Source organism: Perognathus longimembris, chromosome 8 (assembly GCF_023159225.1).
Source record: "Perognathus longimembris pacificus isolate PPM17 chromosome 8, ASM2315922v1, whole genome shotgun sequence".
Taxonomy (NCBI): domain Eukaryota; kingdom Metazoa; phylum Chordata; class Mammalia; order Rodentia; family Heteromyidae; genus Perognathus; species Perognathus longimembris.
This window is the reverse complement of record NC_063168.1, coordinates 60,084,642-60,112,095: the sequence shown is the minus strand read 5'-3', so window position 1 is coordinate 60,112,095 and position 27,454 is coordinate 60,084,642. Positions and strand designations below refer to the sequence as shown.

Genomic DNA, 27,454 nt, shown 5'->3' with positions numbered 1-27,454 from the left:
ATGGAACATTCCTCAAAACAATAAAAGCCATATACAGCAGACCAACTGCTAACATCATATTAAATGGAGAGAAATTTAAATCATTCCCCCAAACTCAGGAACAAGACAAGGATGCCCACTCTCCCCACTTCTTTTCAACATGGTGCTGTAATCCCTAGCCATAGCAATAAGGCAAGAGGAGGATATCAAAGGGATCCACATCGGCAAGGAAGAAATCAAGTTATCCCTATTCGCAGACGACATGATCTTATATCTGAAGGACCCAAAAAACTCAGTACCCAAACTCCTACACCTAATAAACCATTTTGGCAAAGTAGCAGGATACAAAATCAATCCAAAAAGTCAGCAGCTTTTCTGTACACCAGCAGTATACAAACAGAAAAGGAAATTATGGAAACAATTCCATTTACAGTAGCCAAAAAAAAGAATAAAGTACCTAGGGATCAACTTAACAAAGGACGTGACGGACCTATTTAATGATAACTATAAAAATCTAATAAGCGAAATCAAAGAAGACACAAGGAGATGGAAAGACCTCCCATGCTCATGGGTAGACAGAATCAATATAGTGAAAATGGCCTTATTGCCCAAATTGTTATACAAATTCAATGCAATCCCTATGAAAATCCCAGTCACATTCTTCACTGAAATAGAGAAACCAATCCATAAATTCATATGGAACAGCAAAAGACCTAGAATAGCCAAAGCAATTCTAGGCAAAAAAAGCAGTGCAGGAGGTATCACAATACCAGACTTCAAGCTCTACTACAGGGCCATCATAACAAAAACAGTCTGGCATTGGTATAAAAACAGATCGGAAGACCAATGGATTAGAATTGAAGATCCAGAAATAAAACCGCACTCTTACAGTCAGCTGATATTCGACAAAGGAGCTAAAGACATACAATGGAATAAACATAGCCTCTTCAACTACTGTTGCTGGGATAACTGGGCAGCCATATGCAGAAAACTCAAAGTAGACCCAAGCCTATCACCATGCACCAAGATCAACTCAAAATGGATCAAGGACCTCAATATCAGACCTGAATCCTTGAAACTACTGAAGGACAGAGTAGGAAAGACGCTAGAACTTATAGGCACAGGAAGGAACTTCCTGAATAGAGTCCCAGGGGCACAACAAATAGGGGAGAGACTTGACAAATGGGACTACAACAAATTAAAATGTTTCTGCACAGCTAAGGACATAGCCACCAAAACAGAAAGACAGCCAACCATATGGGAAAGGATCTTTACCAGCACAGCAACAGACAAAGGCCTAATATCTGTCATCTACAGAGAACTCAAAAAACTGAGCCCCTCCAAGCCCAATAAACCAATTAGGAAATGGGCAAAGGAAGCTAAAGAGAGACTTCACAAGAGAAGAAATAAAAATGGCAAAGAAACATATGAGGAAATGGTCAACATCCCTGGTAGTAAAGGAAATGCAAATATAAACAACTGTGAGATACCACCTCACACCAGTTAGAATGGCCTATACTCTGAACTCAGGCAACAACAAATGCTGGAGGGGGTGTGGGGAAGAGGAACCCTTCTCCATTGTTGGTGGGAGTGCAAATTAGTACAACCACTTTGGAGAACAGTATGGAAGTTTCTCAAAAAGCTCAATATAGACCTACCCTATGACCCAGCCATACCACTCCTAGGCATCTATCCTAAACATCAAGTCCCAAGATATCAAAAAGACATTTGTACTTCCATGTTTATCGCAGCATAATTCACAATAGCCCAAATATGGAAACAACCCAGATGCCCCTCCACAGACAAATGGATCTAAAAAATATGGTACCTATACACAATGGAATACTACATAGCGATTAGGAATGGTGAAATATTGTTATTCGCAGGGAAATGGTCAGAACTCGAACAAATAATGTTGAGCGAGACAAGCCTAGAACACAGAAAACAAAGGGGCATGATCTCCCTGATATATATGTATGACTGTTAAGAAAGGGAGACGGAGACAGTAGAGACCAGGTCTGTGAAACCAAAAACTGCTTGTCAAATGGTATTTCCCACAGGATTGGGGCAGTGACCCAACAGTATGTAACTAAAACCAAACAACTACTCAACATATAAAGGCCAAAAATTGACCTCTCAGTGGAATACAATAGCTCAAAAGCTATGTATGTATGTTCATATAAGACTACTGTCGACATATTGCCTAATATCGACATTACTTTTAGAGCCCTAGGTGAATTTTCTTGGGCTTGGCCACGTGGCTACTGTATATGTTCTTGATACATTGTATATTGTATATATGTCTACCTGACTTAGAGAAGGGAAAGAAAAACAGGGTGTAAGATATCACAAGAAATGTACACACTGCCCTACTATGTAACTGTACCCTTTTTGCACAACACCTTGTCAAAAAAAATTGTGTTCAATTAATAAATAAATTAAATTTTTAAAAAATGCAAAAATAGCTGGCACTGATGGCTCATACCTGTTATTCCCAGCTATTCAGGAGGCTGAGATCTGAGGATTGCTGTTCAAAGCCAAGCCAGGCAGGAAAGTCCGTGAGACTCTTATCTCCAATAAAGTATTCAGAAAAAGCCAGAAATAGTGCTTTGGCTTCAATTGTAGAGTGCTGCCCTTGAGAAAAGGAAGTTTAGGCGCAGTGCCCAGTCCCTGAGTTCAAGCCCAGGATTGAAAATGAAACTTTAAAAATGATAACTGTTTAAAGCTTGAATGAGTATATAAAATACAAAAACAAGTACTCATCCATCCAACTTCACTGACTCTTAATTTTTGTAATTATTTTTATTAGATTTTAATAAATAGAGTCCCTTCAGTTGAAGCTCTTTCCACGCCCCCTCCCTCTCCCTGATGCATCCCATCTCTCTTCCACCTGTCACCCAAGACAATCATTCCCCTTCATTTGGTATTCATCTTTCCCATACATGGTTTTACTGTGTAGATATTTATAAGTAATATATAATACTATATGCGTATTTTCACATTTTATAAGTGCATGTTGAAGTATTAATCTGTAATTTGCTATTTTCACTGAACATAATGTTCTTGAAATTCCTGCATGTAGTATATAAAGCCTTAGTGAATTTCTTTTTGGTTTGGTGTGAGATAAGATCTTACTGAATAGTCTAGGCTTGTATGGAACTCACTGTGTGCCAGGCTGGTCTCAAATTCGCCATCCCCCCCACCCCCAGCTCCAAGATTCTGCCATCACAGGCGTTTGCTCCCACCCCCGGCTCATAGTTCATTTCTTTAATCTACTGTAAGGAATTTTAGCACATGTTTATCCTATTGATAGACATGTAAGGTGCCCTCCATTTTTGTTTTCACAAACTACACCAGCCTTCCACTACCATCTTCTTATCCTCATGTGAGTTTCTTGAGAGTGGGATTGCTGAGTTATAGAGTAAGTGCATCTTCAGTTTTTCCTATAGCGGAGGTTAGAGCGATCCACAATCTTAAATCATCAGCAAATGAGAATTCAATGTTCCACAGCCTTGGGTGTTGTCTAGCTCTTACATTTTGTCCCGTTAGTGGTTATAAAATGGAATCTCATTCCAATTTTAATTTGTGTTTTCCTTATTTGCTCCCTTCCTGTCATTCAGTAAGCATTTATTAAGTATTGCTGTACTGTGTGCTAGGAACTGAAATAGATCATTCACAGTTTCTGCCCTTAAGGAGCATCCAGAGATATCTACCCAGGGAGGCACCACAAAAATCTCTCAAAATCTGGAGTGGAGCCAAGCATCAGTGTTCAGTTAGTTCTTTGATGGTGTCACTACCGATTTGAAATTGAGTACCTCTCATCTCATGGGAAGAGAAGCCCTAGGGGACTGGGCCAGACTTCATTAAAGTGGGCAAGTGAGAAGACATTTGCTCTTTACTGGCCAACACTATATGGTATTCATCTTGAGATTCTGCTTACAACTTTGTATGTGGGTCTCCCTGGGTGCAGGAATGATTTGTTTGTCTCTATGAAGTACCTCCAAAGGAAATGATGAGCAATGTATAGGCAGAGGCCATATTTCCTAAAACTTCAGTATCCAGGTCATCTGTAAACCTGGAAGGAAACAACCAAAGAAGCAGGAGTTCACCTCTGAACGTGCCTAAGGAGCACAACCAGAGGTCACAGTACAAAGCGGCAAGTCAGTAGATCAGCACTTCCTGCCAGGTGTGTCCAGGAATTCAAGGTCAGCCTAACCCTACCCTTCAGAAACTGAGACAGGTGAACAAAGCAGACAAAAGGAAGAGAAGTGAAGGAAAGAAATCGTGTTGCAATTGAGTAAGCCTTAGGAAAAAAAGAGGTGGCTAGAGAGGAGAAACAAAGAGAAAGTTTGTAGTTAGAGAGATAAATAATGTGTCACATCCCAGTAGCCCTGGGACCTCTCTGTGCCACATTAAAGCCACATCAGCCTGTAATAGACAGTTTGGGGAGTGTAGACTCCCAGGGAGGAGCACTTGGGAAATAGCAAGCTAAGTCTTCCTTATTAATCCTTGAGGCCATAATGTGTAATGACTTTTTAGGGTGTTCCCTGTCATCAAGAAAAGGCTAAATCATATTCAGTATACTTACTGAGGACTAAAGGTTTGCACAGAGTAGAGGAAGACTTCTACCGTAACTGTTCAAAGTTTAAACACCTGAAGGATTATGCTATTGTTATCAGAAGTTTCATGAATATGAAAGAGTACATAAAACTACTTGGAAGAAGGAAAGAACTAATGAAAACAGGAAGCAAGGGAAAGCAACAAATGCTTATTTAGTACGTGCCTGGTTTTCATTTAATCCTTTGAACAAATATGAGATAGGAATTAAGCATCCTCATTTTGCAAATAAGAAAATCAGAATTCAAAGAGGTATTTTTGCCTGGAATATCACTGCTAATAAATGTTGAGGCCATTTTTATCTGACTGCAGTGGCATATATTATTGTCTTTTTCATAACAGGATTTTTTCGCATGTACAGAAAAATTCAGGAAGCTTTAGGCTTCAATTTGGTGGTTCAAAACACACAGGCAATGTCTTTAAGTGATCAAGTCACACAAAAGGCTGTGAACTAGTAAGAAAGTAAAATTAATTTAACAGAGATTCTCCCCATCACCTAAATGAAACATTGATGATAGGAGGGGGGCCATTTTGTTTTTAGTGTCTTGAATAGTGCTACTATTGAATTGGGAACGTTACTGTTACAGTTCTCATAAGTGAATGCTGGTTTTCTAGTAGCTCAATCATGTGTATTGTGCAGAGGGAGCTATCAGTAAGTAAATATAGCAGTCTTCAGGCATTTGTCAAGGGATAGCCTGGGAATGAGATGTGAACCTACTGTTCCTAGAATCGACCTCAAATGGAGTCCTCATTAGACCATGAGTTTTAGCAAGGCAACCAGAGGTTAGGACTTTTCGAGGAACCATAGGTGCCTGAGAAGATCTCAGCATAACCCTGACCACCAATAAGTGGAGCCACGATTATCTTCCCTGAAAACCCGAGGACTGAAGAGCAGGCATGGTAACACACAGCTTGTCAGATCTGAAGAAATAAAATAATGGCCGGCTTGTGAATAATGACGAAAATATTTGATGATGTGACTCCCAGGGAGGCAATTATGGTTAACCCCTCATTTGTTTGGCATTTTCAAGGATTGAACTGTCCCACAAAACTGAATTTTCCAGACAACTAAAACTTTCCTATTTATGTCTCTCCACTGGTTTTTAACCATACTCAGTGGAAATATTTCTGAACTAGATTATACAATTTTCCTGCCTTTCTTGACCAGAAGCTACAGTAAAGAATATTTCCCTAGATGGCTTTGACTGTACCTATGAAAAGAGGTTTAAATAGTAAGCCTTGTGACTATCTCATGAAACAAGAGAGCCACCACTGGGGAGTTCCAGAGGTGTGTCTTCAATAGGATACCAGGTTCACCTTCTCATGGTCACAAGATGGGTGCCACAGCTCCAAGCCTCACAACCTCACGTGATAGGATTAAAAGGCTAGAATGCAATGGAGATTTGCACTTCCATGTGTCTTTAATCAGAGAGGAAAATATTTCTCAGAAGCCCCCTCACTGACTTACCCTCAAGTCCCATTGGTAGGAGTGAGTCAGATTTCCATGCCTTGATTTATGGGAGTTGAAGAGTATACTTTGAAACTCTGGGTGGGAGGAGGGGCTCTGCTTATGAGACAGAAGGGTGGAAGAATGGCTTTTAGCCATACTTAACCATGGTGTCTTGCTTCAGTTATCAAGGTTGGGCGGGGCGGGGGGTTATGTAGTAATAGCTTAAGGAGTAAGTGGGATGTGTAATTTTCGTAGCTGCAGACTAGAATTATTTTCCTTTCTAATTCTGTTTTTATTTGTTATATGCTCCCCATCTCTGACTATCACTACTTGCGATTAAAGTGTTTATTCTCATCATGCCACAATTAGGTAGGTTCTGGGCTTTTTTTTTCTAGAGAAAAACATAATCCAGCTTATGCCTATAATCCTAACTACTCAGGCAGCAGAGATCTGAGGATGGTGGTTTGAAGCCAGCCCAGGCAATAAACTCCATGAGACTCATACCTCCAATTAAAAACACTCAGAAAAATCCAGAAGTGGCACTCTGATTCAAGTGGTAGAGTGCTAGCCTTGAGCACAAAAAGGCCCAGGAACAGCATCCAGACCCAGAGTTCAAGCCCCCCCCAGGGGGGGAGGGGGAGAACCACATAATCAAAGTTGAATCCTGTTGGTCAAATACACAGTCATTTCTTTTGATTGCATTAGGATGAGTTTCCATTGTTGGGGTCTTCAGGGAAGTGAAGGCTTACTAGACAGTCTTGTAAACCTCAATATATCTTTCCTGGGGTCTTTAGATGGTGAACAGATAAGCATTTTAGGGGCAGGGTAGGTGGGTTTGGGGGGAGCTGCCCACCTGCCCTGAACCATGGTGTAGAGAGAGGCAGCACAAGGGCACTGTCCACGGGCTGGTTGTTGCCTGGGAGCACCAGAGCCTATCATGTAAGCACTGTCCAGAGTAGGCTTAATTATCCCTGCTTTCTCGCAGGCCATCAGAGCCCTGTAGAAGAGTCCTGAGAATGGCCCGCTTTGTATAGAGGGAGAAGTGTTTGGTGTGACTTGTTTCAACAAGTTCTTGAAAGAAGGGCTTAAGAAATGGATGCAGCCAATCTAGCGACCAAGGGAGGACTTGCTCATTCTATGGATAAAAAGCTTCTCTCTACAGGAAGAAGGAAAGAAGACAAAACTCACAACAAGTAACTAAACCAAAGAGAATGATTTTGCTCCAAGAATCAAAACCAAGTCAGTAGGTTTCCAGAAAGCAAGTGGCTAAAGTGCAATATGGGTATAACCAAAACTATGGGCTCAAGTCTCTTAGAACCTACAAAGCTCTGTTCTTCAGAGCAAGTTCACTGTGTGATGGCGTAAAGTAGTTGTGTCACTATGCATCATTAATTCACATATAAGCAAAAGTTAAGTGACAGAAACATTTGGGGATAAGAAAACAAGTTTTTGGGCTGGGAATATGGCCTAGTGGCAAGAGCGCTTGCCTTGTATACATGAAGCCCTGGGTTCGATTCCCCAGCACCACATATATAGAAAACGGCCAGAAGTGGCACTGTGGCTCAAGTGGCAGAGTGCTAGCCTTGAGCAAAAAGAAGCCAGGGACAGTGCTCAGGCCCTGAGTTCAAGGCCCAGGACTAGCCACAAAAAAAAAAGAAAGAAAACAAGTTTTTGTTAAGTTCTGACTCACATGTGCCATCCAACAGACTTGCTTAGGACACACGTCATCAGGAGAGCTAGCAGGGAATGAGGATTAAATATGTTCAAAGATTTGTATTTGCATGCATGAAAATAATAAACACATGAAATAATGTAACATTGAAATTGTTTTAGGAAGATGGGAAGTAGGTGGTAACAGAGTGATAGGAGTGAGTTTGATCATAATACATTGTATGCTTATATGGAAATACCACAATGAAGCCCTCCTTGTACAAGTAATGATTTTTTTTTGCCTGCCCTGGGGCTTGAACTCTGGGGCTGAGTGCTGTCCCTGAGCTTCTTTCTGCTGATGGCTAGCACTCTACCCCTTGAGCCACAGCACCACTTTCAGCTTTTTTGAGTAGTTTATTGAAGATAAGAGTTTCACCAGGACTTTTCTGCCTGAGCTGGGATCAAACTGTGATCCTCAGATCTCAGCCCCCTGAGTATTTAGGATTATAGGTGTGAGTCCCTGGCACCTGGCTAAGGTGTTACCCAGGCTGGTCTTGAACTTGTGATCCTCCAGCCTTATCTTCCTCATTGATTACTGGCATGGAACACCATGGCTGGCATAATGTATGATTGTTTTGAGAGAGTGAAAAAAAGAAAGAAAAATATATGGGTAGGCACAGTAGTACATGCCTGTTATCCCAGCTACAGAGAAAACACAATTGTTGGGCACAGAGAGAAGAGCCTGCCATCCCCAGGGACAGGCAAGCATGGGTAGGAGGAGTGTACTCAAACCAGCCATGGCATAAAGCAAGACCCTACCTCAAGAATAACCAAGACTAAAAGGGGCTGGAAGCATGGCTTAAGTTGGAGAGCCTAACAAATCAATAGTACTGCCAAAAATAAGAAAGAAAAGAAAGAGACAAGAGGAAGGGAGGGAGGCAAAGTATTTCTTATAAATATTTTCGTTATTAGCTCACTTTTATGCATAGAACAACCTTAAAGAAGCTCTGTTTTACTATTGACTATTAGAGACAGGATATAACCGTTCACTTAAGCAAGATGTTCATATTTTTTAAATGTTATTTTCTCATACATGAATTAACACGTAGGCTACTGATTTTATCTGTAAGGGTTGCAGACCACTCCTGTTCCCTAGCAATCCAGCTACTGTGTGCACAGAGAAAATATTCAAGTTCTAACCTTGGCTTCAACTGCACTTTGTTAGATAAATCTCCATGGAGAAATAAGTCATAAACTCAGTGCTTTGGGGGAGATTGTGGAGTATTGTCAACCTATAGCTTACTGACTTAAAAAAAAATCAGAACATCTTATTTGCTAAGTAAACAAGTTGCATTAACCTTTTTAATTGTTTCTTATGCTAATTGAGCATTTGGGTCAAATAAGGTAGTTCAGAAATGGGTTAAAAATACTTTCCAATTTGTCAAAACACTGATACCAATAACCAAATGATAAGAAAAGAATGCATTCCAGCCAGGTGTGGTACTTATAGTTCCTACCAATTAGGAGACTAAGATTATACTGAGGCCACCTAAGGCAACATAGAAGACCTGATCCCTTCAAGAAAATGATTTTTTGTTTTGTTTTGCCTTGGTGCTGAACCTACGGCTTGAATTCAGGGTTTAGGTGCTGTCCCTGAACTTTTGTGCTCAAAGCTAGTGTTGTACCACTTTGAGGCACAGCGCTACTCTAGCTTTTCGGTAACTAATTGGAGATAAGGGTCTCAAAGACTTTCCTGCCTGGGCTGGCTTTGAACCTCAATCCTCAGATCTAAGTTTCCTGAGTAGCTAGAATTACAGATATGAGGCACTAAGAAAATGTTTCCCAGCTAAGAAAATGTTTTTAAGAAGAAAGTTCTTAAGCTCCAGCCTGTTGTTTGAGAATCACATACCCTATAATATTATCTGCATTGTTTTTTATACTGATACCTGCATTTACTTTAAATTTATAAATTGTTGCCCTTGACAACTACTATTTGAAATTGTTGAAGTTTATGGTAAGGAAGCTACCATGTAAAATGCTTCTCTAAGATTAATCTGAATCTTGTTTTATATTTGGAAACATGTGCATAATGTAACAATTAAAATTGAAGACAAAGTAACTTGTATGCAAATAGGCATCTTTTTCTAAAGTAGCCAGAGAAAATCAAATAAGTTATGAGAAAAGATAGAAAAGACTTGGGAATGCAATATTTGTTCAAAGTAATTGAAGATGTTACATATCAAACTTTGTAATATAAAAGGATCCAAGAGAAATTTTGAAATTGAGTGGTTTATCAATCCAGAATGGTCTTTTCCTATTTTATATTGTCCTATATGCTGTAGAATTTCTGCTTTGGTATAAACAGACATGTATTGAGACTGTCTTGCTGTGGCATTTGGACAATGTGAGTAAAAAGTGGGCATTCACAATTTCGCCACTTTTCTTTAGTTGGGGTGTGATTCATCTGAAGAAACCCCCTACAGCGCTGAGTCAGACATCTCCGGAGTCACGTGTGCTTGGGGCTGAGAGGCCTGCCAACTGAACTACTTTTTTGTTTCTTGGGAATTTTATTGGTCGGTTTACCTTTGGAAAGTCTGTAGTGACTCTGAATTTTCCTTCAAGAAATCATGTTGGGCGCTTAGAGGAACCTAGTCCAAGTTCATTATCACCCCATACTAGGCTAATGTTAGATATAACACTATCTGCCTCAGGTAGCCAAAAAGATGAACCTTGTACATCCTCACAATGGAGGCTCGGGCTTCCTAAGTTGTACTGCGACATACATGGTGTGTGAGCTGTCAGCAGGTTATACCAGTATCCCTAACAGCAAGAGGAAGTAGTGTCACGTAGTAGGAGCCTGGCATTTGAATCATCATTCTTCATTGGATGCTTGCCTCTGCCTACCCAAATCACAAGCAAGTTCATAAGCCCCAGTGGAATCTCAAGGTTACTCTTCTGTTAAATACGTATGATCAAAATGTCTCCTTCACAGAGTTTTAAGTAACAATGTAGAGAAAGTATGTAAAAGGTATTGTCTAAAGCTAGAACGTTGATACCTTTTTTTGTTGTATTTGATGTGTCTTTAGTGGTCCTAGAAATGGACGACATTCACATAAATACACTATCTACCTTAAAGAATGTGCTGTTGAAGCAGTTTGTTTGTTATGATGCTTTTCCTCAGCTAACCCTAGCAAGTCTTTCCAGCTTTAAAAATTGGGTTAAAGACCCTGAAATGACTGGACACTAGTAGCTCATGCCTATAAGCCTGTCTACTCTCTGGAGGATGAGATCTGAGGATCACTGTTCGAAGCCAGCCTGGACAGGAAAATTTGTGAGACTCTACTAAACTACCAAAAAAAAAAAAAAAAAAAAAAACAGAAGTGAGGCTGTGGCTCAAGTGGACGAGCCCTTGTTGTAAGCAAAAAAGCTCAAGGACAGCGCTCCAGGACTGGCATATACACATTTTTTAAAATCCTGAAATGAAAAAGATACAGCACATATTACATGCTAACCATGAACAGCAAAGATCAGATTCAGCCATACTACCCGTATCCCAGCAGGCATATTTAGTTCTTAGATCTGTCCCTGGTGCATACCACTAAGGGCCCCCTCTGATTCAGGAGATATAAATATATGTGGTAACACATATGGAAAAAAATGGAAACTGCTGAGTATCCAAATTCACTGCTTGATTAGAACAGTGTGATAACTTTATTTTTTCTGGTGGTCTAGCTGCCATATGTGGTAAAGCAGAAAGATTATACCCTGTCATCTCTGTCCCTTTTCCAAATCTATTCTTGCCAAATATCCTCCATTTTACTTTCCTCATGGAATTTTAGATGAGGAAGACACTGCTCAAGAGTATACAGGGTATAAGCCAAGTGCCATTGGCTCACACCTGTAATCCTAGCTACTCAGGAGGCTGAGATCTGAGAATCTTGGTTTAAAGCCAGCCCAGGAAGGAAAGTCGCTAAGACTCTTCTCTCCAATTAACCACTGTGCTGTGGCTCAAGCCTGGGGCTGAAGAGGTCAGGTATAGTTCCCAGGCCCAGAGATCAAGCCCCAGGACTGACCAAAAAAAAAAAAAAAGTATATGGGGTATAGAGACCAGAAACAGTTATGCAGTCAACTGCAAGGCAGATGACAGGGAACGAGTGTGTGGCCATCATGCTTCTGCTACACCTCAGGTTGTTCACACTGGCACTGACCTGTGATCTACCTCACTACATCCAAACTCCTTGAAGAGCAGGAAGAAGACACCTTATATTTCTTAGTCCCTTGCTCCACACCTCTGATTTAAGCCTCAAGCAGTATTTATAGATATAATAGTCTTTTACTCAGTATTCTGATTTAGCCAAAAGCGTGTCTTAAAATGTGTTTCACACTGTTTCTTTTCCTTCTGTTTTTCCAGTTGACTTGCCCCTGTTTTTTCCTCGAGATCAGCCGACTCTCACATTTCAGTCCGTCTATCACTTTACCAACAGTGGACAGCTTTACTCCCAGGCCCAAAAAAATTACCCATACAGCCCCAGATGGGATGGAAATGAAATGGCCAAAAGAGCAAAGTAAGTGAACATTGTTATTTCCTTTGGAGAAGAGAGCTTTGTTGGTATCTATGACTGCTTTCACATTGTAATGGCAGAGTACTTGCAACAAAGACCTGAAAAGTCAAAATTACTATTTGACCCATTATAGGAAAAGTTTTCAATTCCCTTTTCTAGCCTTGTCAAAAAAGAAACTGACCTGACCTTGCACTGTGGCTCATACATGTAATCCCAGATACTCAGAGACAAAGGTTGGGAGGATTACAGCTCAAGGCCATCCCAGGCAAAAAGTTTGAGAAATAGCATCTCAACAGTTATAAAGCTGGACTCAGTAGTATGTATGGACGTCCCAGCTGTAGTTGGAAGCATAAATAGGATCAGAGTCCAGGACAGCTCAGACAAGAGAGAGACATTATTTGAAAAATAATGAAAGCAGAAAGGTCTGGGGGCATAACTCATCATAGATTAGAGCACTGACCTATGGGTGCAAAGCAGAAGAGGAAGAGGAGGAAGAAGAAGGAGAAGGAAGGAAGGGAGGGAAGAAATAATTGAAATAATACCTAAAGGTGTTTGTCCTACAGTTTCTATTGTCTCTAAATATTGGCCATAATTACCCTTCTTAAAAATGGATACTATAATTTATCAGAAATCTACTTCTCTCTTTATTTTTTAAAAGCTAGAGAGTTGTGGATATATAGTGGATGATGGAAAAGTTGGAGCTACCTTCATATTTTTTAAATGCTAAATTTCAGATGATATAAACAAATAAGATTATCTCATGGTGGTCAGTTCATGAGTTCAGTAGCTGCTTTCTTATGTGGAACCAAGTGAGTATCCCTGAATTATACATATCATTGAATGTCTGCAGTGAGTTACACATCCACCACAAGGTAGACCCTGTGTATTTCCTTGGCTCAATAAACAGACACACAGATTGCTTAGCCCTAAGATTGCTGTGGCTGAAGTGGTTTGATGGAGGTGGAAGTCAGCTGGTGCTGGGATGTTAAGGTTACAAGTGTTGCTTACACACTTCCTAGTGTGAGAGGTCTACCTCAGTCACACAGAATAAGTAAATAAAGGCTCTGAGTGGTTTTTGTTTTTTGGGTGTTTTTTTTTGGCCAGTCCTGGGGCTTGGACTCAGGGCCTGAGCACTGTCCCTGGCTTCTTTTTTTGCTCAAGGCTAGCACTCTGCCACTTGAGCCACAGCGCCACTTCTGGCCATTTTCTGTATATTTGGTGCTGGGGAATCGAACCCAGGGCCTCATGTATATGAGGCAGGCACTCTTGCCACTAGGCCATATCCCCAGCCCTCTGAGTGGTTTTTGTAGGTAAAACTTTAGTATCTGAACCATTGCCTCCTAGACTAGGAGAGCAATAAATTGAAATGGTAGCTTCCAAAAATAAATCATAGAGTGGCATGTGGTTATGACTTTATCACCCTGAATAGCTGTATGCTCACACCTGTGATCCCAACTAAAAGATGATCAGATCCAAAGAATGCTACAAACCAAGACTGTTAAGCATTCTCTTCATTTGTTCACCCGGTATTAAGGACGCATCTACTGTGCTCCATGCTGGAGATATGATCATAACAAATTGGAAACTGTCCAAGGCATCATGGATTTATAGCTTAGCAAGGTGATAAATCATATCAAACTTCTGACAGTTTTGAAGTGCCTACTAACAAATTGCTGGCCTTTTAGGCCTAGAATGTTCTTGATTAGTAAGACTTCTTGTTCTTACTCTTCCTCTCAGATACCTCTTTACTTCATCTCCCATAGTCTCTATCATATATGACTTGCCAGTTTAGAGCCTTAAATTATGCAGTGGTTTTTCTCTAGGAATCCAGATACATTAAATAAATTCTTTCTGTATTTTCCCTTTGAATCATTATGCCCCAGTCTAAAATTTCTATTCAAGGGAAAAAAAAACCCCAAACATATGCAAATGTAACTAATAACAACGATTGAGATTACATGTGTTCGAATACAATTGAAAAAAGGAAATATAAAGTAAGTTATATGCCTGAAGTATTGCAGTTTGTTTGTTTTGTTTTTTAATTTTCTGGGCACTCTGTGTATACATAGGATCTGCCCTTAGAAGATGGGCTGTTATTTGTGGTATGTGCTATGGTGTCTGAACCAGACAAGTCTTTATGGTTTCCATGGCAAAGCAATCTGTGTGTGTGTGTGTGTGTGTGTGTGTGTGTGTGTGTGTGTGTGTGTGAAATAGACATTTTAGCATGTTTGAATTGAGTCCTTAAGAAGCTAGTGAGCACAATCCTGTGATTTAGTATAGGAACATCACCATTGAAGCCTGTTTATCTTAACAGATTGGTTCAGAGTTTCAAGAGACATTTGCTTTATGTTAACACCAGTCTAAAGAAAACATCTGAAGTAACATTTTTAAAAAATCGACTTTCTCCTGTAGCGAAGATAGATCCATTTAAAATGTAATAGAAGTGAAAGCCAGCAGTCTATGCTAGCAAGAAGAAATGACTTAAAAGCTCTGTCCTTTAAATGAACTGAGTGAGTGTACTGGGCTATGTCAGAAAGCCAGGTAATGGGTAAACACAGCCAAGAACTGTCCTCCGGTATGGTATAGGCTGGAGACTGGCGAGAGGCATGGAGAGAACCAACAGAAAGAAAGGTCAGCTACAGCATTCCTTACGCACTCTATTTCTTTGTCCTTTGAGAACACTGTACACAGTACACAAGAGGTTTGCACTCTTAGGGTTTCTGAAGAGCCCCAGAGCCCTTTGAGTGAAATCTGCTGTGTATAGACTCCTGGAAGAACACAATCCTGAACATGGAAATTCAGAAAGGGTACTTCCTGCCATTGACCAGGGCTGTTCCTTCCACGATGTTTCTTGCTCATGCTTTTCCAGAAAATTGTGCCATTCAAATGTAAAATACCCTTTATTGTATAGACACACTCTTTGGGGTCACACATATCCCAACTCCTTCCTCCAAGTATAGTCATGTAAACTCTTTAACCTAGCACAGAGGACATAACCTCTGAATTTCATCCTGTAAAACAGGACTGACCTCCTCCCTGCTGTGTGGACTTGTCATGAGGGTCAATTAGTGAACTCACACATGCAAGGTCCAGGAGATTAGCTTCTGATCTGTCCCTCAGAGCCTTCACTCACCCCTTTCCTCCCATGCTTCTGCCCCCTCAAATCTGTTCAGCCTCCAACCTTCTTCCATATAGAGTGGTGAGTGTTTGAGTGCACGTACACGTGCGCATGCTAGCCAGTTTTAGAGCTTGAACTCAGTGCCTTGGCACTGTGCCTAAGTTTTTTCCTTACACCTATGTATCTACCACACCACTTGAGCTACAGCTTCACTTCTAGCTTTTTGGTAAAGAGATAAGAGTCTCACGTACTTTTCCTGTATGGATGGCTTCAAACCTCAGTCTCAGATCTTAGCCTCCTGGATAGCTAGGATTGCAGACATGAGCCACTGGCATCTGGCTGTATAATATAGGCTTTTTTCAAGTACTCTGACTCCCAGGCCGCCCTTGTCTTTCTTCTCCCCAATCCCCTTAGACTGTGTCACATATTGCCTTGACATCTCTTTTATATAACTTTAAAAAAATGGTTTTATATATCTGTATTAGTCTGTTTCCCTAGCCAACTGGTATTGCAATGTGATTTACATGTAATTTATGATGTAGTGGGCAGTTATAAACAGTTGTTCAACTTGAGAATTTTCAAGTTGACCATGATGTGAAGAGAATAAGCATTTAGTAGAGGCTATATTTCAAACTTTGAATTTTGATCCTTTCCTGAGCTAGCAATGTTTAGTATAGCACCTTCTCAAGATACTGGAAAGCAGCATGCCACAGCCTCAGGTGGAGAGAATGATGCTATTCTGTAGGTTAAGTATTGAAATGTATATTCCACTTAGGATATTTTCAATTTGTGATGGGTTTATCAAATTTGACCCCATAATAAACTGAGGAGTGCCTAACGTATGAAACTGTAACCTCTCTGTACATCAGCTTGATAATAAAAATTTGAAAAAAAAATAAATTAGATAAAAAGCAAAAAATAAAAAAATAAACTGAGGAGTATCTGTTGCTTGTGCTGATAAGATACATACATACTTAGAATTCTTATGTCTTCTTGATCGTTGGGCCCTTCTATCATGAAATGATTCTGCTAAACTTTAAGTCTGCTTTGATGTTAAAACTGCTGCACCAGCGTTCTGCTACTTGTTCTTTGTCCCTGTCTGTTATCATCCTAGATGTATTCTTATATTTCAAAGAAATATTTTGTAATTTAAAAAAAAATTGTGTTGGTCCTGGGGCTTGAACTTCTAGTCTCACCCAGCTTTTTTACTCAGGGCTGGTGTTCTACCACTTAAGTCACACCTCCAGCCTAGCTTTTTTGCCATTTAATTGGAAATAGTCTCTCAGACTTTTCTGCCTAGGCTGGACTCAAACTGTGATCTCCAGACCTCAATCTCCTGATATTCATGGGTATCCATGAGTAAGGCTGAGCCTACTCAGGAGCTGCTTTTAATAGGAGTGTTTGGTTCATCCATATTTAATATGATTAATGAGTTCATTGGGTTTAAGTCATCCTCTCTTGCTGGCTTCGTTATGTGGGGGTTTTCCCCTCTTTATTCTTTTGTTCTTCCCATGTTCTTTGTTTGTTCAAGTACTTTTTAGTATAGCATTCATACTCTCCTATTGGCTTTTTATCTCATATTTTGGTTGCTTGAAGATTAAAAAGAACCTGCCATAGCCAACCATGAGTTAATATTATTGTACTTCATATATAATGTAAAAGCCTGAAACAATATAATTCTTTTTATATGTTGTGTTAGCCTTTGTGCTGTTATTCATATATTTAGTTGTGCATATTTTATTAATTTCAAAACACGTTGCTACTCCTTCTGCCTTTTTTTTTTCACTTTGGCTAGCCCAAACTCTCTTGAACTTACTTACCATCCTCCTGCTTCAGGCTTCTGAGTGCTGGACTGTGTGTGCACCACCATGCCTAGCTATTTTGCTTTTAATGGTCAACTGACTTCTAAATAATTTTTTAAAAAAAGAAAAAAAACTTTATTCCATCTTATTCTATAGTTTCCAGATAAAGGTAATAAGGAATCTTTTTCCTCTCCAAAGACAATGTATTTTAAAATCTTTCTCAGCTGGGCACCAGTGGCTCATGCCTATAATCCTAGCTACTCAGGAGGCTGAGATCTGAGGATCATGGTTCAAAGCCAGCCCAGGCAGGAAAGTTCCTAAGACTCTTATCTCCAATTAACCATCAGAAAACCAGAAGTGGTGCTACTACTCATGAGCTGAAGAACTCAAGGATAGCTCCCAGGCCCAGAGTTCAAGCCCCATAACCAAAAAAGACCATCAAAGAGATTGTATTCAATGTATAGACCAAGCACACTGAGACTTGCAATCATACACCTGTGTAATACCCAGGTACCTAGTCCGTCCCCCATGAGTATACCTTACAGTATACCTTCACATAGTTTCATGGGCTCATCACTGCAGCTTTGTAGAAGTTCTGTGGTTTTATCTTCTTAGTGCCAACATAGCCCAGTTGGAAAGTGTAGAAATTCTGTCCTATATTTATAGTTGACTAATCTATGTAAAACCAGCCATCATTTAAAAAATACCTTGATATCTTGCAGGTTGCTTTTAGACCTGCCTATGAGACTGGAATGGATGACATTTTTGTTTTCCCAAGAAATTCTGTATTTTTTCCATAAATTTTATTGTATAAAGCATCACATGAGTAATGCCTAAGTAATATCTTAAAATGGAATTTAACCCCCACACTACCAACTGTCTTGCTTGTCACACCTAAAATCCATTATATGAAAGGAATCACCAAAGAATGTTTTGAAAAATAGCTCATCTGTCAACACATGGGAGCAATTCATCATGGCCTCCTAAAACTATGTGTTGCTTCCCCTTCTTGCTTCAAGTCCCAAAGAGATGTTTTCTTATTTAGAAACCTATTCAAAGTAGTCCATAACTTCTGATATGGTGCTCTTCACCATGCATACTTTAATTATCTGTCATCCAGTTATCTATGCAGAATAACTTTCAAGAATTTTTTAAATTGTATATTCTGGAATGTTTCACTTTTTTTCCATCATCAGTACCCTAGTATTCACAGTCATTCTTAAAAGGAAAAAAGCAATTTATTAACTGCTAGATGCTTTCAGTCTCATGCATTAGTTCTCTAAGTAAAACAACTAAAAATAAATCTTCTTCTCTTAATTCAAGAGATAAGAGTGCCTCATTGGATTTGTACCCCCATCTCCAAGCCTTATTGTGACCCGTAAGGCACCTCTCCTGTAGGATCCCTGGTTACATTGTGGAAGTACTAGTCCTGTGTCCTCATAGCATGATGAGGGGAGGCCTGAGAACTCTTTGGGGACCCATGCAGGGATGAAGGAGAGCTGTTCATGCAGTGCAAATGGTTTAGTGAGAACCTCTTAGTTGCTGCTCCAGGAATGAATCACTCTTCTTGGCTCTCTGTTGCAAGATCCTTAGGGCGCAAACCAATGCCTTGTTTCTGTGGGGATCAAGCTGCAGTCAGCCCCTGGGTACTGACTAAGCTGCAGTCAGTCCCTGTGCCCTGGGTGCTGGCCCCAGCTGGGGCAGCTTTCGAACCAGCGAGCTCTGCATTTCTCTTCAGTCCTCATCCACATACTGTTCAGTCTGAGGAACTGATGGGAACTTGGTTGTTCTATTTATCTCTTCTCTTGTCTCTGTCTCTGTCTCCTCTCTGTGTTACTCACACACTTCCCTCCCTCTTACCTCTGATCGCCACTTGCCTGCAGCCAGTCCGTCCTTTTCATACCTGTGTTCCCAGAACCCCTATCTGGCACCCAAGGGTGGGGTGTTGACTAGGATGGTAAGAATTGCAGCCAGCTGTAATTACACATTTCGGAGTCCCTCCCCCCCCCCACTATGAACTCTGGGCAGGAGGGGACCTTGGCAGAATGCCCAGCAGCCCAGGCTGGGCTCCCAGAAAGAGCTGCCTCAGGGGCCCATCTGGGGCAGACCTCAGCAGCAGACCTGCAGCCCAACCACTGCCATGAATCACCAGCTTTCTTTTTGTCTTCTGTTTTACCCCAAGTTCCCTAGGAATAGTTCCTTCTAAAAAATCCCAACCTCATCTCAGCTGAACTCCCCTTGGGAGGACAGAGGGAATTTTCCAGGCCCAGACCAGTGCAACTTGGACTGCCCAAGTACCCAGAAAGGAGAGGACCCAGTGCTGGTAAGCTGGCAGGAAGGCTGAGGTGGTGAGGCCTGCCATCCCTGCCTGCCTGGGTTTCTATGTCAAGCAAGTTCCTGGGCTTTTTCCTCACACCATGTAGAAATACAGAGGCTATGGAGAGAAAATAAACCAAATAAATAACACAGAGTGACTGGATCTACCACTTCTTCAAAGAGAATCATTTTGAAAAGGGACTTGGTTTGTTTTTCCTGTCAGAAGAGACAGCAACAGAGCTGGCGAGGAATCCAGATCCGCCTGACATCCAGGCATCCTCTCCAAATTGCGTAGGTCAGAGAGAGCGTGTTATTTATTAGAGCCTGACATCTGCTGCTGTGAGATGATAAGCTCCATGGAAAAGCATGGCCATCAATTACTGCTAACACAGCCTCATCCCTGAGAGAGCCGCGCACCAGCCCGTGTGGGCCTGCACAGCCTCTGCTGTGCCAGGCACATGTGTGCACAGCTAGCCTGCATCCTCTCCCTGAGAGAAGCACAGCAGGTCAGGCCCCTCGGCAGGACACCTCCGGCCATCTTTTCCCAGGTCTTTTATCTGTGTTGCTCACAGAGCAGTTCTAAAGACCAGACTCCTTGCCCATCCTGCATTCTCAGTGGAAAATGGAGTGGGGTTGATGTTGCCAGTCACACAGGCTGGGAGAGTAACTAGAAGGTCCACACGTCTTCATCATGGGAAGCCGTTGTATGAACTAATGAGGGCTCAGGCTTCAGTTCCACGTTCCACCCACCACACCACCCCGCCCTGGAGAAAATGTTCTCCACCACTAAACACTGTTTCAGTAACATGTTTTCTTTCTTGGAAAAATACACAGATGCCTTCTGGAGTCCGAAAAGAAAGGGTAGAGGAGCTAGTTTGGAGTTTTTACAGTGCATCAGAGGGCAACATACATTTATTACCATTAATAGAATCAGAATTTTTTGAATGGTTGGAAGAAGGAATATTCAGTAAGAGAAAAAAAAAATCCAAAGAACAGTGGCTGGGAGTTTGGAGCCCTGGATCTCGCTTGAACACCACTGTTCATTTCCTTTGTGGTCGTGGGAATAGTATGTCACATTTCTGGGCCTCTGTACCCTCCTCTGTCTGCCCTGGTCTAGTCCCTACCTGATGAACACTGAGTTCTGATACATTTCTGAAACACTAAGTGGAAAACATGTTTAAGGTAGCCTAGCATACTTTTTGTATTTGTGGTGAGAAACTCCCCTCTCTGTTGCTAGAGGTCAGATATAAATTGAAAACTTACTAAATGGGACATGATGTACGTGATGGGTTTTGTACAGGCTGTATCTGATATTTATAGAACACTTCAGCTGTGGAACGTGCACACATATGCCCTGAACACACACCCTGTAAAATAACTCTAGACGTAGTACATTTTCAGATGTCAAGTTAAAACAGCTTCTTGGGAATTAGGCTTGACTGTTCAGATGCGCGTATTGGTTTCTGACAGGTGCCACCAGGGCTGCTCGGGGCTGTCGTGTGTGATGTGGACTCCAGCCAAGGCAGGGAGGACCCAGACACTTGTTTCTATCACTTCTCATTAAGGCATGAATTCTAGAACACAGGGAAGCATCAGAGAACAAATCAGGACTGTCCCTTCTGTACAGAGCATAATGACAAGCAGAGGTCTTACCTCAGTAGGAACAGGTTTCTGTCTTGTCTGTGGTTAGACCATTCAGCATAAAGACTGCCTGTGAAAAGAAGCTAGTCATGTCTTCCTGAAGCAGAGTGCTGATAGAAATGAGCAAAGTGGCAAGGAGGTTCTGAGGTTGTTAGTCTTACTCAGTGATCCACAAACTGCACAGCCACCAGCAGAGCTAGGCTGGATGGCCAAACTGCAGCAGATGCTAGGAAGGTAAGCTTTGTGGTGGGGGCCACTTTCAAGCCACAGAACATAGAAGCAGCTTTAGAGATCCGCTGGTACAGCCAGCCCTGAATATGCTATTAACCACTGTGGCCAAATGAAGTGAAGTAATTGGTATGAACCTCTTAGCACAGTTGGCATAGAGTTGACACTCAATGCATCATTTTAATTTCCTGGAAGAACTTGTTCAAGACATACAGTGTGAAGATTAGAACTCTGTGCCCCTGGTGACTATCCAGGGCCCCACCCAATCCATCTCTGGCCTTCTGCCTTTCCTTTGCCTCTTGCCTTCGCCCTTGCTCACAGAGTCAGTAGCTGAAGACTAGCAAGCCTGCATGTGTGTCCCCATTCATCCACCATGGAGTGGCCTGGTTTTCCAGCACCTTCTACTTCAGACTCACCCCTAAAGAAGGTGCCTGTGTCTGTGGAGAAAGTTCAGGTTGTTCTTGGGCAGAAATAGCTCGTCTGAGAGCCTGAAGGCCTGGCACCTAGGACTTTTAAGAGAAGATAAAATGTTCCTGCAGCCAAATTTATTCCTGGGGTTTACAGGCAAAAGAGAGAAGGGGCAAAGGGGATTGTAATGGAGCAGCCCAACGGCTGCCTCCAGACCAACAGAGAGGAGGCTCAATAGGAAGACAGAAAATTCCAGTGACTCCTATCTTCCCAGACAGGCACTTAGTCATTCCTGAGGAAAATGGAAGAGGGAAAGCAGAAGTGGGTCTGGGGGCACTGAAGGGGCAGTCCTTGATCCAAGTCACTTCTGAAATTTAAAAAAATAGCCTGCACCTCCTTGTGTGTCATGAATGGTGAGGGCCAGACTACCCTGTGGGGAGACTATGAGCATGGGAAAACAAGCTTTAGAACAGCCATGATTGTCAAAGCAGGAAGTAACCATGGTTTCCTAGGGCTAACCAAAAGGCATCTAGTAAACCTGCACGTCTGTGTATAGCTACAATTATATTGTTGCTAAAGCCATCCAGCAAACCTATAAGAGCTCACTACATATACCACCCATGTGCAAAGCCCTGGGAATCACAGTGCACATGTGCTGGCCTTCTGCTCCCATGCTGCACTGCCTCTCTTCTTCAGACTGACAGCCTAAATGGACCAGGCAAGTACAGTCAGCTCTCTTAATAATATCTAGTGGCTGCCTTTGATTGACACTCAGGGTCTGGCAAGCTCCAAGGTAGAGTCGCACTGGCAAACATGTGGGTTAAATTTTACCTGTATCACTAGTACGTTCCCATTTATTCATTCTTTCAATGGGCAAATGTTTATTGAATTTCAAGTAGGCATTAGGCCCATTTTTTGTTTGTTTGGAGTGTGTGTGTGTGTGTGTGTGTGTGTGTGTGTGTGTTGATGGAGTTTGAACTCAGGGCCTCACATTCACTCAGCTTGTTCACTACACTTGTACTTTGCCACTTGAGCCACGCCTCCTAAAGCCCAGCTTTCTACTGGTTATCTTGGAGACAGAGTCTTTCAGACTTTTATGCCTGGGTGGGCCTCAAAGACTCAAACCATGTTCTTCCAAATCTCAAATTTGGAAATAACTAAGATTATAGGAAAAGCCAGTGTGGTACCCAGTGTGGCACAACTTGAAGTTATATATGGAATATAGTCCCTGCTTTCAGTGATTAAATACATGATTAGCAAAAGTAGCAATGTAGGGAACAGGTAAAGACAGTATTCCTCCTGGAGACAGGAGATGACTATCTGGTTCCTGGGATCTAGGTGGTTGATGATGGAGGATGGGTATGATCCACGAGTCAGAGGAAGGGAACATGAAAGGAGGACCAAATCCTGGTTCTGCTACTTTTCTAATACTTGTTTCATTTTGTGTGTTTCTGTCTCTGTGAGTCTTGGTTTTTCTCACCTGTACAAGACAGTAGCAATCCTTCCTCACTTGGGGTTGTGAGTGTTGAATGAGGAAAAAGGTAAAATCCCAGGCACACGTTAGTGTTCAGTTAATGGTAGCTGTTGTTACTATCTGCCAAGGTAGGGCATTTGATCCTCTTTCTGTAGTGACTTAAGGCTTTTCTTAAGGGCTTACATATTGATATAATGTAGATAGGAAAATCCTGCTAGATCTTCCTACCCTTGGAACTATCACTAAAGTCAGTGAAAATTTCAGTTCTAGTGGAGCAGTCATTATAAGGGGACATTTATCTTGGGCTGTCCCACCCCATCTTTGGTACCATAATTAGCCCAGGGCTTTCTAAGACCCATGGTGGCTGTGTGGATTTTGGATTGCCAGATGTAATAGGTAAAAAGTAAAAATGCCCACCTAGGTTCAAAGCTTAGCTAAGTAACAAATTATTTAGTGTGAGTAAATCCCATATAGTGTTTAGGACATATTTACACTAGAAAATTATGTATATTGTCTATCTGAAGTTTGGATTTAGCTGAGCCTCCAGCTAAATTAGCTAGAATAGTCTGCATATCTGGGGAAGGATTTTCACCACTCTCATCTCTCCCAAGTAATAGAGGTACCACATACTGGGCACTGGATAACACCTTTGAATTACTTCTTGGGCAGAGTTCCCTGCCAGAGTCTACACTGAGTGAATTGGGAGAAAGGCTTATGCTAGCCCTCTCTGCTCCTAGGTACTTGCACGCACGTGCACACACACACACACACACACACACACACACACACACACACACTCCACTTCTGCTTCCTCCAACTTGAAGTCATCGTGAAGGATTTTCTTTGCTTTCTTCAGAACATTTTCAGACAGTTGGAAGGATGAAGTGAGCCTTTGTGGCCTGGTAGTCTCAAAATAAGAGCCACCCTTGGGGTAGAGTGTTCTTCCAATTCTTCCACAGTGTTTCTTCAGGGACTTGCAACAGCCACCAGGTGTGATGCTAGCTAGCTAACTGTGTTGCTCCAGGGCCACAGATGAGTAGGAAAGACATCCCAGTAGGAGAGGCTCTACCTGGTCCCTCAACTCTCTGCTCTGTCTTCTGCTTGCTGCTTTAGGTTCTTCAGAGATCATTCAGTGGGGCTGAGAATTTCCAGTACACAGGTTGGGTTGGTCTGAGTATTTTCTCTGGATTGTATGATAAGTAATCCCAGAATCTGCCTCATGCTGTGTTCTTTGCACACAACACCCTTAGGTCCTGACGGGCCAGACCACTGCTGCCTGGAGCTAATAAGGACACTTCCTGAGATCAGGCTGATGCCGGTCCACCCAGTTGCGCCTCACTGCTTTCTTTAACACTGCCTGCCCAAGTGTTCTGTTCTACCGTTCAGATAAAGAAGTCTTACCTTAGAGTAGATAGCCTTTCAACCTGTTTCGGGGGAAGAATTTGCCCCTGTAACATGAAGTGAAAATTAAAATAAACTAGGGTATAGGTTCAAGCAGAATATTACCCAAAAGCTTAAGAATCACTCTGGCCTCTTAGCCCTCCTAAACCAACATGTTTATCCAGCTGCCAAAGAGTGCTTAGAGGAATCACTTCATCAAATAATGTCACTGGCAAGAGGGAATTAACCCTAAGACCAGCTTGATCTGAATGCTCTGAAAGCAAACTTGATCGTGCAGGCACAGCCGGCCCACAAGGAAGCCCAAAGAGGGGTCATGGGATCTTCCACTCTTCATTTCTTGTTCTTGCCTCAACCTGTTATGAGACCAAGAAAACTTGTTTTGTAAATGCTCAACAGCCCAAACAACCTGTTCTCAGCCCTGGACAAATGGGCTTGTCGTCAGTGACCATTTATGTGCTGTTAGATGTTTGACTAGCTGCTGACTGGAAAAGATGAATTTACTGTTTTCTTCCCGAATTGTTCACAGATGAGTGCCAGTGGCTTTCCAGTTCCCTTTTCCTTTTCTTCCAGCTTTTCTCCAGAGACATTGAGGTTAAATAATGAATAAATGACCATGAACAACATACACACATACTTCCTTCTTGGCAAGCTGAACTGATTATGTATGTTGTCTTTCCCAATCCCAACAGACTTTACCTTGTATAGAGATACTTAACTTGTGGTGTTCTACTTGCTTTTTGGTCCCCTCTGGTGAAGGTCTACTTAATCTACAGTTAGGGCCAGGCCTGATAGCTCATAGCTATAATCCCAGCTACTCAAGAGGCAGATATCGGAAGGATCATGGTTAGAGTCCAATCCAGGAAAGACTCCATCTCAACAAAAAAGCAGAGTGATGGCCTATCTGTTATCTGTTCTGCTCTTCCCACTAATATTCCTCTTCCCCCCAATCCTCGCAAAGCTGCTCTTGCTTTGGGGTGGGCATTGAATTGAAGTGTCCCTGTGATTGCAAATGTCACTTTGCCTCTCCTCATGTGCACAGGGAAGAAGTGGGCTGGAAAAGAGATTGACAGACAACCAGAGGGCAAAGTTACCAATGCTTATGTTTATGAATAAAGTTTTATTGAAACATAAACCCTGTCCATTCATTTACCTCTTGTCTATGGCTGCTGCTCCTACAAAGAAGGCAAACTTGGAAGGTATAACCTTCCTGAAAATAATTTAGTATCTGACCCTTACAAACATGTGCTGATTGCTGGACTAGATGGTCTCTGGGTTTCCAGATCAAGTGTTCTTTGGCTTTCACACTTGTGGCAGCTCATTTACAGGAAGAGCTCCCAGAGTAACTAATAAGAGCCTGAGGGGGGAAAAGAGAGAGAGAGAGAGAGAGAGAGAGAGAGAGAGAGAGAGAGAGAGAGAGAGAGAGAGAGAAGACTCTTCTACCCTGTGGTGGTTAGCAATCCAGAACATGCTTTGACATTGTTTACTGCACAAAGGGTGGAGGCTCACTTTGCTGTATTTTTAGAGCTTGTTTTGCTCCATGTCTGTGTTTGTTCACTGGTCTGGTGGCTCTGGCACCCATGGTGTCCCCTAGTTTGGAGAGCGATTCCTTAGCCGGGGTGGACTGACAGCTTAGTGGCAGGACTCCAGGTAGGAGCTGTTGGTATCTGCATGGAGAGAATAGGATTTGAATCAAGCCTGTTTATCTGCTCAGTGAACGTGGTGGGAAGGGGAACCAAATACTGCTTCAAGAACCTATATATCTGTCCAAACTTGCCTTAGTCTCTGAGGCTGAGCCCTGGGGAAGAGGAGAGCTAAAAGTGGTAGATAATTGGGGCCATGCTAGGAAAACAGTAATGGAGTCTAAAGATGCCTGTGAAATGTAGAGTAGGAACTAATCTCTTTACCTTCTTCACCTAATGTCTACCCTCAACAAGGTGGCAGTGCATACAATTTATATCAAAGTAAGATCCAGGCTTAAGTTCTGAACCCAAAATACAGAAGTCAGTAATCCTCTTCTCAGGACCCCCTTGGCCTATAAGAAAGTTTTGTGCCCCTTTTAGGCTGTTGCAACATTTGACTAATAGCTTGGGATAAAGTAAAAAATTGTCTGTTTCTTTTGGCCATAGACCATCCAGTTTAGCAAGCTGGACACAGACTAGATTTTAGACCCTACCTGCTGCCATGCCCAGAAGCTACACTTCCAAACACGGAGCCTTTCCTCAGTGAGTTAGAAGTCCACAGGGAGGGAGCTTCCATGTGCCCCTTACTAGCCAATGCCAGAATAACTCAGCTTGGCCTTAGCACTCGGGACTGGCTCCATTGCTGTCCTCTGCCGCAGGGTTCCAGTGGGAAGTGGCTCCAGGCAGGCTCAGGGCTGGAAGCTGAGTCCTCTATGGCGAGGAGCAGGGACATGATCCTCTTGCTCAGGCCCTGTAGGTCTGATGAGTTCAGTGCTGACTGAGATCCCACGCTCTGGCTCAGCGTAAGCAATGCATGTGGTTTTCCACATAGTTCCCCCTGAGAGGCAGCGTACTAGCAGCCCCGAGGTCTAGAACCGAAAGGCTCCTGCTAGGGAACTGACCTCACTCTCACGGCATTGGGTTACATGCTGCCCAGCGGTGCAGTGACAGCAGTCCGCAGTGTGTTGTCAGTCATTTTGAGGAGGCTCTGATGAGCTCTGTGGGCGACATTGCGTTGTGGTTGCATCTGATTCCACTTCTCGGTTCATACTGGAAACTGTATTCGGGCCAGCCATGTGGATGAACTTCAAAAGATTCCTGTCCTACCTTCTCATGCTGTGTCTGTCAG

General features: G+C 42.1%; 1 protein-coding gene across 1 annotated transcript in view; it reads left to right on the top strand.

Moving 5' to 3' along the window:
* Positions 1–27,454, top strand: part of Babam2 (BRISC and BRCA1 A complex member 2) — a 400,816-nt gene that overhangs the window by 360,266 nt on the left and 13,096 nt on the right. Inside the window, exon 11 of the mRNA XM_048353209.1 lies at positions 12,108–12,261. Coding sequence (XP_048209166.1) covers positions 12,108–12,261 — 154 coding nt within the window. The remainder of the gene's footprint in view (positions 1–12,107; positions 12,262–27,454) is intronic.